The sequence below is a fragment of the Mus caroli genome, unplaced genomic scaffold (genome assembly GCF_978045245.1).
Source record: "Mus caroli unplaced genomic scaffold, Mus_caroli_1 scaffold_6, whole genome shotgun sequence".
Classification (NCBI taxonomy): domain Eukaryota; kingdom Metazoa; phylum Chordata; class Mammalia; order Rodentia; family Muridae; genus Mus; species Mus caroli.
In genome coordinates this window covers 38,462,556-38,474,327 of record NW_028227261.1, presented here as the reverse complement: position 1 = coordinate 38,474,327, position 11,772 = coordinate 38,462,556, and the positions used below count along the sequence as shown (strand labels likewise).

At 53.6% G+C, this 11,772-nt stretch overlaps 2 protein-coding genes across 2 annotated transcripts in view; one reads left to right on the top strand and one right to left on the bottom strand.

Moving 5' to 3' along the window:
- The first annotated feature begins 2,080 nt into the window (after nucleotides 1-2,080).
- Nucleotides 2,081-4,800, top strand: Hyi (hydroxypyruvate isomerase (putative)). The gene is made up of 8 exons (XM_021159278.3): nucleotides 2,081-2,331; nucleotides 2,409-2,520; nucleotides 3,672-3,786; nucleotides 3,930-4,008; nucleotides 4,096-4,145; nucleotides 4,246-4,315; nucleotides 4,419-4,553; nucleotides 4,640-4,800. The coding sequence occupies exons 1-8, from the start codon at nucleotides 2,133-2,135 to the stop codon at nucleotides 4,711-4,713; spliced, it is 834 nt and encodes a 277-aa protein (XP_021014937.1). The 5' UTR covers nucleotides 2,081-2,132; the 3' UTR covers nucleotides 4,714-4,800.
- The window catches only part of Szt2 (SZT2 subunit of KICSTOR complex), a 45,368-nt gene continuing 38,394 nt past the window's right edge, over nucleotides 4,799-11,772 (bottom strand). The window contains exons 63-72 of the mRNA XM_021159279.3: nucleotides 11,131-11,221; nucleotides 10,853-10,933; nucleotides 10,684-10,758; nucleotides 8,168-8,381; nucleotides 7,690-7,843; nucleotides 7,411-7,533; nucleotides 6,902-7,307; nucleotides 6,664-6,780; nucleotides 5,674-5,742; nucleotides 4,799-5,529 (exon numbers count right to left, since the gene is read on the bottom strand). Coding sequence (XP_021014938.1) covers nucleotides 5,386-5,529; nucleotides 5,674-5,742; nucleotides 6,664-6,780; nucleotides 6,902-7,307; nucleotides 7,411-7,533; nucleotides 7,690-7,843; nucleotides 8,168-8,381; nucleotides 10,684-10,758; nucleotides 10,853-10,933; nucleotides 11,131-11,221 — 1,474 coding nt within the window. The 3' untranslated portion in view covers nucleotides 4,799-5,385. The remainder of the gene's footprint in view (nucleotides 5,530-5,673; nucleotides 5,743-6,663; nucleotides 6,781-6,901; nucleotides 7,308-7,410; nucleotides 7,534-7,689; nucleotides 7,844-8,167; nucleotides 8,382-10,683; nucleotides 10,759-10,852; nucleotides 10,934-11,130; nucleotides 11,222-11,772) is intronic.

Below are 11,772 nucleotides of genomic sequence, written 5' to 3'. Positions count from 1 at the left end.
GCCTTGGTACAAGTGAGAGATTTACAGCGAAGAGCTAATAAAGATGTCTTCCCTCGGGTGTCACTCTGGATTGTAAACCTGCTGATTGATTAACAAGCTAAACTTAGTTAAGAGGCCACAACCTGATCGGACTCTAGCCAAGAGACATGTGCCAAACAAGCCAAAGGTCCAAGAGAAAATTCAACTGAAAACGGGCAAGAAATCAGGTGATGCACCGGTGAGCTGGTGGGTCTGAGGCAGAACCGCAGGGGTGGAACCCCCAAGCTCGAGGCTTGAGGATGGGATGAGCCTGGTCCTGAGCTGGATGTCCTGAGATGGAGCCGAGCAGAGCAGTGGAAGCTGGCTGGGGGCATCTGCAGCGCTCAGCGAGTAGACTGGCTTCATTATGATAGCAACGACCTGTGAATAGTTAGTTAATGGATGAGCGCTAAAACTTGAGGGTAGAGCTCAGCCTCATCTGGTCCCATGGTAGGATCTGCCTGTGCACACTGAGACATTCATAGTCCTGTGTACATCACAAGTGATGAATTCTACTTATGGAGGGGTAAATTTACATTTTAAAATTTCTTTCTTTTTCTTTTCTTTTCTTGTTTGGTTGGTTTGGGTTTCTGAAACAGGGTTCCTTTGTTTAGCCTTGGCTGTCCTAGAACTAGTTCTGTAGACCAGGCTGGCCTCGAATCACAGATATCTGTCTACCTTGGAGGTGCTGGGATTAAAGGCTTGTGCCACCACCACCCAGCTTCCTTTCTTTTTCTCAGACAAGGTCTTCCTACATTCCTTAGGCTGGCCTTAAACTCACAGTGACCCTGTCTCAGTCTCCTCAGTATTCGGGATCAGAGGTGTACACAATCCTTATAAATATACCTTTCAGAAAGCACTATATCATTGCTATTAGGAATTTAAAGAGTGCAGGAGACAGCCCCACTGGAACTGCCTGCTCTTCTACAGGACCCAAGTCTCAGTTCACAGCACCTACAGGGCAGCTATATCCAGGAGATCCGATGCCCTCTTCTGGCCCCATTGGCACTGCACAAGTGTGGTGCACAGACATACAGGCAGGCAAGACACCCACAGACATAAAAAGGAAAGAATTTAAGCCTGTTTCCTTTTTTTTTGGAATACATTTTATGTATATTTGAAATCTGTGTTTTTGTAAATGAAAGATTTGTTCAAATTTGTTTCAAGAAACACAAGATGCTTTACAGGTGAGATAAATAACCAGCTATAGAGCAGCTGCCCGGGTCAACCGGGCCCTTTACTTATAAAGACTCCGTTATACTCTTCTGAGATCTACCTTTGTTCGGTCTATCTATCTATCTTTTATAGTTTCCACAGACCTAGTCGCCTGACAAAACTAAGCCAATTTTGATTGGCCTGGTTGGCTGCCCTTGGGTATCCTCCTATGACCCCATCACTGGAGGCGTAGACCGCCACGCCCCCAGCTGCTTAGCCCAGTTAACCTGGTACAGCAGTTTCTTTTATGACAAATATCCAGAACTGGCAAGCACTGTGATGGACATCATTAAAAAGGGAATCTAAGAAAAAGGTGCAGAGGTGGGGACCCAGAGTGTTTTAACGTGGTCTCACAGCATACACACCAGCCACAGCGAGATGATAATTATGGGTTGTCTAAGTGTGGAGTTCAACAATAAGCAGCGATTGGCATGACTTTGAAGAGTATTGAAGAACACGGGGGAATGCTAATAGGTCGTCATTTGAAAAAAGATAGGCCATAAAACTTTATACGACACGATACGAATTTTCTGAGGAAAAAAAAAAATGCGCGCTTAGTGTTTAGTCCGTAAGGGAAAATCAATGGGCGGGCAGTGTGAGAGCCACTGGCATAAAGATCTAAGTGTGGCGGAGGTAGTAATCCCACATAGGGAGGTTGGGGCAGGAGGATATCGGCCGTAGTTCTGGGCCAGAATATGTGCGAGACTTGAATTCAAATAAAGCTGTTTGTACCCAGCTTTCGGGTGTTACTTAAAGAACAGCTATCACCTCTCCACCAGGCTTAGATCGCAGGCCCACCTCCCTTTATTTGAACAGGGATGGGGCGGCCTGGCTCCGCCCCTCGCCGCTGGCCTTGCTTCCTGACCCAGGCCGCTCCCTCGCCGCCGCCTTCCGCTCGCATGGCTCCGCTCCGCTTTTCGGCCAACGTCTCCTGGCTGTTCCCAGAGCTTCCCGGGCTCTCCGAGCGGCTGCACGCCGCGGGCCGTGCGGGCTTCGAAGCGGCCGAGGTGGCCTGGCCGTACACCGAGTCCCCCGAGGCGCTGGCGAGCGCGGCGCAGACTGCGGGACTGCGGCTGGTGCTCATCAACACGCCGCGGGGTGTGCGCTCGGGGCGGGAGAGCCGCAAGGGCTGCGGGGAGCCAGGCCCACGCTGACGACGCTGGTTCTCTCCACAGGAGACCATGAGAAGGGGGAGATGGGGCTGGGGGCCGTCCCCGGGAGACAGGCGGCCTTCCGAGAGGGGCTGGAGCAGGCTGTGCTGTACGCCAAGGCTCTGGGCTGCCCCAGGTACCCCGCCCTGCCCACCCTTGCCTATAGGTCCCGGTCGGGGGAAAGCTGTGAGCAGAGACACCACTTGTGGGCCAGGGCCTTTACAGACTGCTTTTTGTATTTCATCTGTTAGTGTCATTCCGAATGCCATGCTGCTGTCATGCCCTTCTCATATCGGGAACCCGTGCTGAGAGCAGGGGTGGGGGGGTGGTCTGGTGAGGGAGCTAATAAGGTCCAGAAAGCAGGGGCAGGGGTGGAGGCGTGGTAGGGCGGGCACCTAACCCCTACTAGGAGAAAGCTGTTTGTAGATAGTGATGCAGGAATCTGGCAGGCCCACACATCCACTTTATAGGGAGAGGTACGCTATTCTAGCAAGGAGGCTGTGGCCCTGGCAAGAGGAGGGTTGTTGTGTCCAGCTGAGTTAATGAGGCTGGAGGTGGTAAATACTGAGTTCCAAGGGCTTGAATACCTGCTGGCGGTTAGGAACAGAGACAAGAAGTGGACAGATGTGGGGAGGGAGGAGCCCTTGGGAACCTCCAGCATGGTTCCAGGAGAACCTCAGGGGACTGCTGGAGCCCATCAACACCAGGAAGCAACCCTAGCAAGAGGCAGGCTCATTGCTGCTCAGTGTAGGGAGAGGAAGTAGGGTTAAGGAAGGGCAAGGATCAAAATCATTTAAAAAGGTGAGCCTCGGGGCTGGGAGGCTAGAGAGATGGCTCAGCAGTTAAGAGCATTTATAGCTCTTGAAGAAGACCTGGATTGGGTTGCCAGTACCGTCATGGCAACTCAACCATCTATATATTCAGTAACAGGACATCCAATGCCTTCTGACCCCAAGGGCACCTGGCACACATGGTACACATACAGACATGCAGGTAAAACACTCATACACAAATACATTAAAAAAAAAAAAGCCTCAAGCATGCTTATGGGCTGAGAAGGAACATGGGAAGGGAGGGGTTAAGAGTACAGGAGTAAGTGATGGGTAGATGGGAAGAAGGCCTGGGCCACTTGCCTTGGCCTGACACAGAAGTGCAGAAGGCTGCTGGGATACCTAAACATCACTGGCCAGAAGGCCTGGGAGTCTGGGTGAGGCTGGGATAGTTAAAGGGCATCTAAAAAGAGATGCACAGGGAGGCAGGAGCCCTCTTCTATCACCCTCTCCACAGGATCCACCTGATGGCTGGCCGAGTACCCCAAGGGGCTGACCGGGCTGCAGTCAAGGGGGAGATGGAGACGGTTTTTGTGGAGAACCTGAAGCATGCAGCTGGCGTTCTGGCTCAGGTAAGAGATGGAAGCATACCTAATGTGTTGGGGAGACAGGAGGTACACAGTGGGGACAAAGAGGAACAGATGCAGTCACTGCCCAGTGACAGACTGGGACAGATGTGGGGAGGAGCCCTTGACAGTGTCCACTGTGGTTCTAGGAGAACCTCGTGGGACTGCTGGAGCCCATCAACACCCGCATCACAGATCCCCGGTATTTCCTGGACACGCCCCGGCAAGGTAGGATCTAGTCCTATGCCACCTTCTAGTCCTCTTTGGTCCACACGTTCCTAAGTCTCATGGCTGTCTCCCCGGCTTTCCCCCTAGCGGCAACCATCTTGCAGAAGGTTGGGAGACCCAATCTGCAGTTGCAGATGGTGAGTGGGAGATGGGTGCCTCTGCAGGAGGCCATGTTTCCCAGGCTGGGAAGGATTGGGGAGGACACTGGAGGGTCCTAATTGACACTCTCCTCCCCAGGACATATTCCACTGGCAGATCATGGATGGGAATCTCACAGGAAACATCAGGGAGTTTCTGCCCACTGTTGGTGAGGGCTTCCCTCTTGTGCTCCATCCTGGTCTGATGTTCTTCCTTAGTCTGCCATCTTTTCCACCCTGTGCTGTCCCATGCCTCTCCCCTTCTGTCCCCAGGGCATGTGCAAGTAGCCCAGGTCCCAGACCGCGGGGAGCCAGGCAGCTCTGGAGAGCTGGACTTTGCTTACCTGTTCCAGCTGCTAGAAGATGAGGGCTACCAAGGATTTGTGGGTTGCGAGTATCGGCCTCGAGGTGAGGGGACACTGGAGGGGCAGATGTTGGACAGGGGTGGTTCTTTCCCTATGGGTTAAGATGGCATTGTCTCTCTTTTACTGCAGGAGACACAGTGGAGGGTCTGAGTTGGCTACGTTCATACTGGGACAGGCGGGGCCACCCACAGACTGGCCAGTAAGGTTCTGCACAGCACCTGCATGCTGCCCTGGGGCAGTGTGCTAGTGTCCGGAGTCCCCTCCTCTGAATTAAAATCACACTGAGCGTTCTCATATGTGTATATTACAGGGGTGGGGGACACATAGTGTCTAATGCTTCAATGTCTCCAGGTTAATTCCCTCCCACTGAGAAGGGACACACAGCTCAAGCTCAAATCCTCCAGGGTTGCTGTGGACACAGGAGACTTCTGAGCCCTCCTTATCCACAGATGAGGAACCAAAGGTCCAGTGGGGACGGGAGGAGGTAAGACTGGTCACAGGTGCTTGACAGGCCGAGTCAAGATCGGAACCAAGTCTATCTCAATGGTAATGTCCAACAGTGATGGCCAAGTGGCAGAGCTCTTAGAGGTGAGAGCTTGTCAGATTATGTGACATTCCCTGGCATTCCACCAGGTGTGTAGGAAGGAGGCATCCTCTTCTGCACAGGCCCAGGGGCCTGAGGCAAGTCCAGGCTGTTCAGCAGCTATGTTCCTGTTGCCAGGCTGTAGCAGCACTTCTCCCAGACATACTCACAGTCCTTTAGTGTCACTCTGTGCCTGAGTTTACCCTGGGGTTCCTAAGTGTCAGTCTGTCCTGCCTCAAGTGGGCAAGCTTATAGATCCATGATTCAATCAACAGAGTCACTGGTCCACTTCTCAGAGAAGGCGGGTCCAGAGGGTGAAACAGGCTGTGTTGATGACAGACTCCAAGTGGTGGTAGGTAGAGACCAGCTGGGCAGGAGGGCTCTCACTGTCCTGGGGCTGCACCGGGAAGGGCTCTCGGAAAACCACCGTCAGAGACTGTGGGGAACATGACAAGTGAAGCGGTGAAAGGCCGTGGAAAGGACAGAGGCTGGGTGCAGAGGCTGGCAGCCCAGCCTTACAAGGCTGAGGTGGAGGACTTGGGGTACAGCCTCCAGGAAACCCCGTGCCCTCTGTTCTCACCGTCTTTCCCAAGTGTGAGTCCAGAAACACCAAGACAAAGCAGTCAGTGAACTTCTGATTCAGCACAACCTGCAACAACAGAGGGGGTGAGGCTCGCCTCGCCTAAGTGGGCGTGAGTCCTGGAAGGATCCTTATGGAGGCAAGAGGGTGAGGCCGCCTCCTGTCACTGTGCCTGATCCTATCTGCAAGCCTGGCTCACTCAGGATGGTATTGCCACACTGGGCCTCCCTCAACCTGTCTGTCAGAACCTTCTAGACCATGATAGTAAAGCCAGTCAGTGACGGGCAGTTCTAGGTCTCCCACTGCCTCCTGATGCCAGCTGCCAGCTAGCACTCAGCTCTGGGTTATTTCTCCTCAGGGCTTCTGTATCATCTAGTAATGTGGCCGTGGTCTATAGCTCTCTCCATCCCAGATGTCCACAAACCTCATGGGCCACAGACTCAACCTGTCCCAAGCACTCATCCCCCGCCACTCTAGCTTCAGTGCTCCATCGCTGGTGCCTGCCCCAACTGCAGCCTGGCTTCTCTGGATGACTGGGGCATGCCACAGATACATCTTGTGCCAGGCTCACCATGCCTACTCTCTCACTCAGTCTTCTTGAATCCTCTCCCTAAGCACAGCTGTACCCACTCTTTGGCCTCTAGATTCTCATACACACTCATCACCCACTGCTGGAGCCATCTCTCTCCCTGGCCTTCAGTTGTGCCTTCACACCAGGGTGCTCAGGCCTCCTGGGGATATTGCCAAGTCAGTGGTGGAGGATGAGCATGTGTGTTACAGTGGTCTGAGTGCCACGTCCCAGCAAGCATGTACCCAGGCTCCCTACCCAGTGCCCAAAGGTTTCAATGGCAGTCGGTGTGGTCTAACTCCAGCAAGGCACCACTGTAAAGCAGAGCTTGTTTGTTAAGGCTGCACTCCCTCAGCGGCTCTGTTATGTCAGGTGAGGATGTCTGCTGGTGTTCCTTTCAGAGTGGGGCCAATGGGACTCACCAGGTACTGGGTTCCCAAGTCTGGGCTCTGAAAATGGCGGCAGCTCTGGGGGAATCGGCTCAGGAGAACCTTGATGAGGCTCTGGTACCAGGAGACCGTCATGGAGAGGAAACAGTCCTGGGGAGGGGTCACAGCCCTGAGCCCACCACTCCAGAGTCACCCCAGATGCCTTCCCTCCAACCCGGCCACTAAGGCACTGCTGGAAGCAATGCTCACCCTGAGGAGGCAGGTCTCTTACCAGCTGAGGGTCAATGTCCGCAATGGACTTGGCGTGGACTGCCTCTAAGAGCTCCTCCAGCTCTGCCAGGGCCAGGCGCCCTCCAAGCCTAAGCCGGTCAGGCCCTGGTGGCTCCAGCAAGAACAGGCGCTTCCAGAGGGTATCCCGCCGGCAGTGCCCACCAGCCAACCTAACCAGCTGAGCCAGCCGTGCCCGGGCCATACCCACTTCTGCAGCCAGTGGTGGGAACAGAGGAGCTGGCCCTTGGGCCAGCATCATCCCTGAGGCTTCCCCAGGGCTACCAACCAAGCTCCCAGGAGCCTCTGGCTCAAGGGGAAGCCTGGAGGGTTTCCGGAATCTGCGCATGTCAGCAGTGAGTCTTGGGAAAAGTTCTCGTTGGCTGGTGAGCACCACGAAGAACTGAAGCCTGGAGAGTAGAAGGAGGAGAGTGGGAGAGTGTCACAGCCATAGACTCAAGGGTAGGAATAGAGAATCTGAGGAGTGGGTACATACAAGGTAAAAGTTCTGACCTCAGCACATGTCGCTCAGCCTCTCCTTGCTCCTCGAAGGGTGCAGCAGAGTGACAGACAAGCAGAGACACATCAAAGTCGTCCTGATGCCGAAGCCCTTCTGAGTCCAGATAGGAGCCAGAGCTATGTAGTCAGGGTGGGAGATATGCCGCCTCTGAGGCTCAACTGAAACCAGTCCCAACCCCTGTGCTCCATAAAACACATTATCTCCCTACTCTAAGTGCAGCTCCCCGCCCTCAGCCCTACCAGGAGGAGCTGGGCGCTGCCTCCTAGTCTTACCTGTGCCATGCTGACACCAGGGCATATTCATTATGTTCCGGGCCACCGGGCCGGGCCATTCGCAGTGGTTTCATGTGGTAAGAACTGGCATGGTCAGCCACATAGTTGTACAGCTGGTGGGCAGCAATGAGTGGGGTGGGAAGCTCCAGCGTCCCTATGAGGCAAGTTACAGGAAAGACAGACACTGAGCCTGGGAGACACAACCTGAGCTGGTGGGGCAGGGGATAGGAATACTGAGATTTTGCTTTCCTGGGGACCCCCCCCCCAAGTCCCCATGGAATGTTGTGAGATGGGATAAATAGAGGGCAGGATGACGTGGGACACAGAGCCCTAATTCTGCTATGACCAACCGTGAGGAACCTAGGACAGTTGAAGACTGAAAGCATGGACATGGTACAGGGAAACGAGCGATTCCCGGTCAGTCCTGGCCGTTTGGCTGTTCTACTATAGCCTTACTGGCTTGCCCTTGGGCACTGACCTTGGTAAATGTGATTACGACCAAAGTGGGGTCCATCAGGGTGGTGGGCCAGGAAGTGCTGCAGGAAGGTGGTGAGGTGGTAGCCGTGCCGCAGTGCCAGGTGGGCACCAAGCACGTGCTGGTGCACGAGGCGCAGGTGGAAGTCATAGCTGAAGGAGTGCACATGCATCAGATCACGGACCTTGTCACATTCCTCTGTGAACAGCAGGGAGAGCTGGGGAGGAACGGCAGGAGGCAGGGTTAGGCTGTGGGAACACAGGCTGCCCAGTTAATACTTCTTTCTTCCTGGGCAGAGAGGAAGCTTGGTACTGCTTCCTGTTGTTGTGGGCCCAGCAGAACTCCCTCAGCCAGCAAGCACAGCTTCTATGGGGAACCTTCCTCTTACACTCTGTAATACGGTGCTGGACTTTCCTGTTTATTTGGAACCAGGGCCATTAGGGGAGATAACCCTTGTTACTATTGCATTTGAGTCTGACATAGATGGTCTACCATGTATTTACCAGTGGTCATTATAAGTACAGGGGAACAGACACACTGCCTTGCCTTCAAGAAGCTTACAGTATAGTAGTTGGATACAGGAAGATGGACAGTCCAGGGGTGATGGACAGTCCAGGAATGACAGACAGGGGTGACGGACAGTCCAGGGGATGAGGGACAGTCCAGGGATGATGGACAGTCCAGGGATGACAGACAGGGGTGACGGACAGTCCAGGGGATGAGGGATAGTCCAGGGTGAGGGACAGGACAGGGGATGACAGACAGGGGTGACAGACAGTCCAGGGATGACAGACAGGACAGGGGTGAATGAGGAATTACAAAGCTCACTAGAGAATACAGAATCAGAAAATCAGGTGGGAGTCAAGGAAATCTGGCTTTCATCACCTGCTTTTCCCAAGGACAAGACTCTGGCCCCGCACTTCATACCTGTGTGCCCTCTGCCTTTGATGCTGATCTGCCTGACATGGAGCCTAACTCCCACTGTTCACTGTAAAGCTTCCTATAGAACAGCAGGGCCAGGTCAGGCTGAGCCTCTGTTGAGTCTACGTGACTGTCTGGCTGATGACTGAGGACAGTAGAAGGAACAGAGAAAGGGGGAGAGGCAGAGATGAAGACCATGCCCGTCTCTCGATGGTCCTCCACCAACAGTGTTGACAACAGTGTGTGTGGTACGCAAATGGCAGGCTCCACCTGGGCACCGTGGGAGCCTCAGGAGTTGGTAGAAACGAAAACCAACATCACAAGGAGACAGACTAGCTACAAGGCCTTGGTAAACCAGTGTCTCTCTGTGGCGTCAGCTTCCTCATCCACCTTAGAGAGAGTGCACAGATCTCAGTCAGGGGCAGTGCGATGAGACCAGACAGGGGTGAGATCGTATCTCAGGAAACTGGATTTCACCCAAGTCTTCCACTGATGGGCTTTGTGTTGCAGGGCAACATTTATGTCACCTTCAGACTCACCATCTGCCTAGAAAAAAACCTGCTTTCTCCTCTCAGTACATACGATGGCCATTTAATGAACGATGACATCTTACAGCAGTTTAGACACTTGAGCAGCATGTAAGTCCCAGCAGCTGGGAGATGGAGACAGGAGGAAAAGAAGTGGACTAGAAACTTAGAGAAGGAGGGGCAGAGCAAGCCTAGGCAGACCCTGGAAATCAGGTAACAGGAAGTCAAAGGAAGCTGGGACGAAGCACTCCAATCTCACACTACAGTGTGAGTGAGGACGGCCCACTACCCACAGCTCCCTTTTGGTCCAGGTAGGTCCTGCACACGAAGCCACGATGCTCTTTAGGGTTGTATTATCCTGTGGCAAACTGTGACCATGTATGTATGTATGTATGCTCGATGTTCAAAACAAAGGCAACCATCTGGGGCTAGATTTGAATCATCCTGGTATGGGAGTTCCCCACAATGGAGAGGAGGCGGTTTTGATGGCACTGGGTCCCACTAGATCCTCTATCTTTCAGAGGTGTGAGTAAGCTTACCAGGTTTTAGGCCCTATTGTGACACTGCTGGCAACTTGAGAAGCCAAAGTGAGCGAGGCAGAGCTTCAGGCTGCTGGCCTTACTTGCTCCTTAACTAACCACACAATGTTGAATGCTTGGCCCTTCAGGGTATCAAGGGCCTGCCTTGAGGCAGACTGACAAGGACATAATAATGAGTAAGAGCCAGTGCTGGTGACTACACAGACAATGCCAACTGCCCTGTTTGCATCAGACCAGGTCTTGCATGGCACTGATGTGACACATTGTAAGGGCACTGCGCTATATGTAATGGTATATGGTGCTGGCACAGGGTGGAGCCCATCTCTGTACTGGCTTACCTTAACGCTACAATTGAGTGTAGCTTTGGAGCTCCCAGGATGAGACAAAACAACAGTCCGGTCAGCACCCAACCCATCACCAGGCTCTAGTGCCCACTACAAGGGTCATGAAACCCTAGTGCCCACCACACAACGGGGAGGCAGTGGCTGTGTCTGAGCTGTCCACTCCATATTACCCTGTCCCCACCACATACCTGCGAGTTGACGGCTTGTCCCATTGGGATTCGGGAACATTCCAGAGCAAACTGTTTGACACAGAAGTAACAGCCCTGAGGAGAAGGTGAGCCGAGGTGAGGACGGTGTGAGAGGCAAGCAGGAAGAGCTCCCCCCCCCCCCCCCACCCCCTGAGCTTCCCCATCTCACCTGGAAGGTCAGCTCCATGAGGATGATGCCCCCAGGCAGTGCCCGCTGCAGGTGGTAGGTGGTGACCGGAGTACTGGTGCTCTGAAGAAAGGAAAAGGAGACACGGGCTGGGGCTCACCAGCCTGGAACCAACACGGCAAGGGTCCTTTAGGACTGGCTTATAATGACAGTCTAGGAGCAGCAGGTCAGTGTATGTCAGGGTCAATGGCTTTGGGTATGGAGAGAACCTAACTCAGATAGGTCACTGCTGACGTCACCATCATGTGAGAAGGAGTTACCTTTGGGCTCCCCTCAGCCTTGGCTTTGGGGCAGGAGAAGGAGCCTCGACCCTCTGTTCCAAGAATAGCCATAGCCCGTAGCCGGCTGGTACTGTAGAGAAGGAAGAGAGACAAGAGGCTGAGTGAGGCTGGCGAGGGCTGAAGGGCTCTGGCCCAGGCCATTTCACATGACACTGCTTGACAGGCAAGAGTCAGGCCTGAGGGTGGGTTTGCTCAGGGTTCCCCAGGAAACATGGCTGGGGCTGTAGTCCAGGTCTGGTAAGTCAGCTGTGTTCAGGGGTGGGTGTAGGGGTGGCAACAGGCCAGGCATTATTCACTGGTACGTGGAAGAGAGGTCTGCAGAGCAGAGGGAGAGGGGACATGCCTGAAATTTTACTAGGAGATGCTGGACGCCCTGTGAGGATAGTTCTCTGGACAGAAAAGCAGTCTTGTTTTAATTGGGGGACGACAGCCCCTCTGTTCTTTATCTCTAATTTTTTTTTTTACTTCTGTGTTTGTATGTGTGTCTATGTGAGTGTGTGTATGTGACATGTCTGAATACAAGTGTGGAGGTCAAGGGGGTGTTAGGTCCCAAGAGCTGGAGTTAGAGGTGGGTGAGACTAGGCCCTGTGGAAGGCAGCAGCTACTCTTAACCGCTGGGCT

Excerpts from the sequence above, each read along its gene's own strand:
- Hyi (XM_021159278.3), top strand. The coding sequence starts at position 2,133 with ATGGCTCCGCTCCGCTTTTCGGCCAACGTCTCCTGGCTGTTCCCAGAG. Across the intron at positions 4,009-4,095 it reads CCTGGACACGCCCCGGCAAG|CGGCAACCATCTTGCAGAAG; the intron begins GTAGGATCTAGT and ends CTTTCCCCCTAG. Across the intron at positions 4,554-4,639 it reads TTGCGAGTATCGGCCTCGAG|GAGACACAGTGGAGGGTCTG; the intron begins GTGAGGGGACAC and ends CTTTTACTGCAG.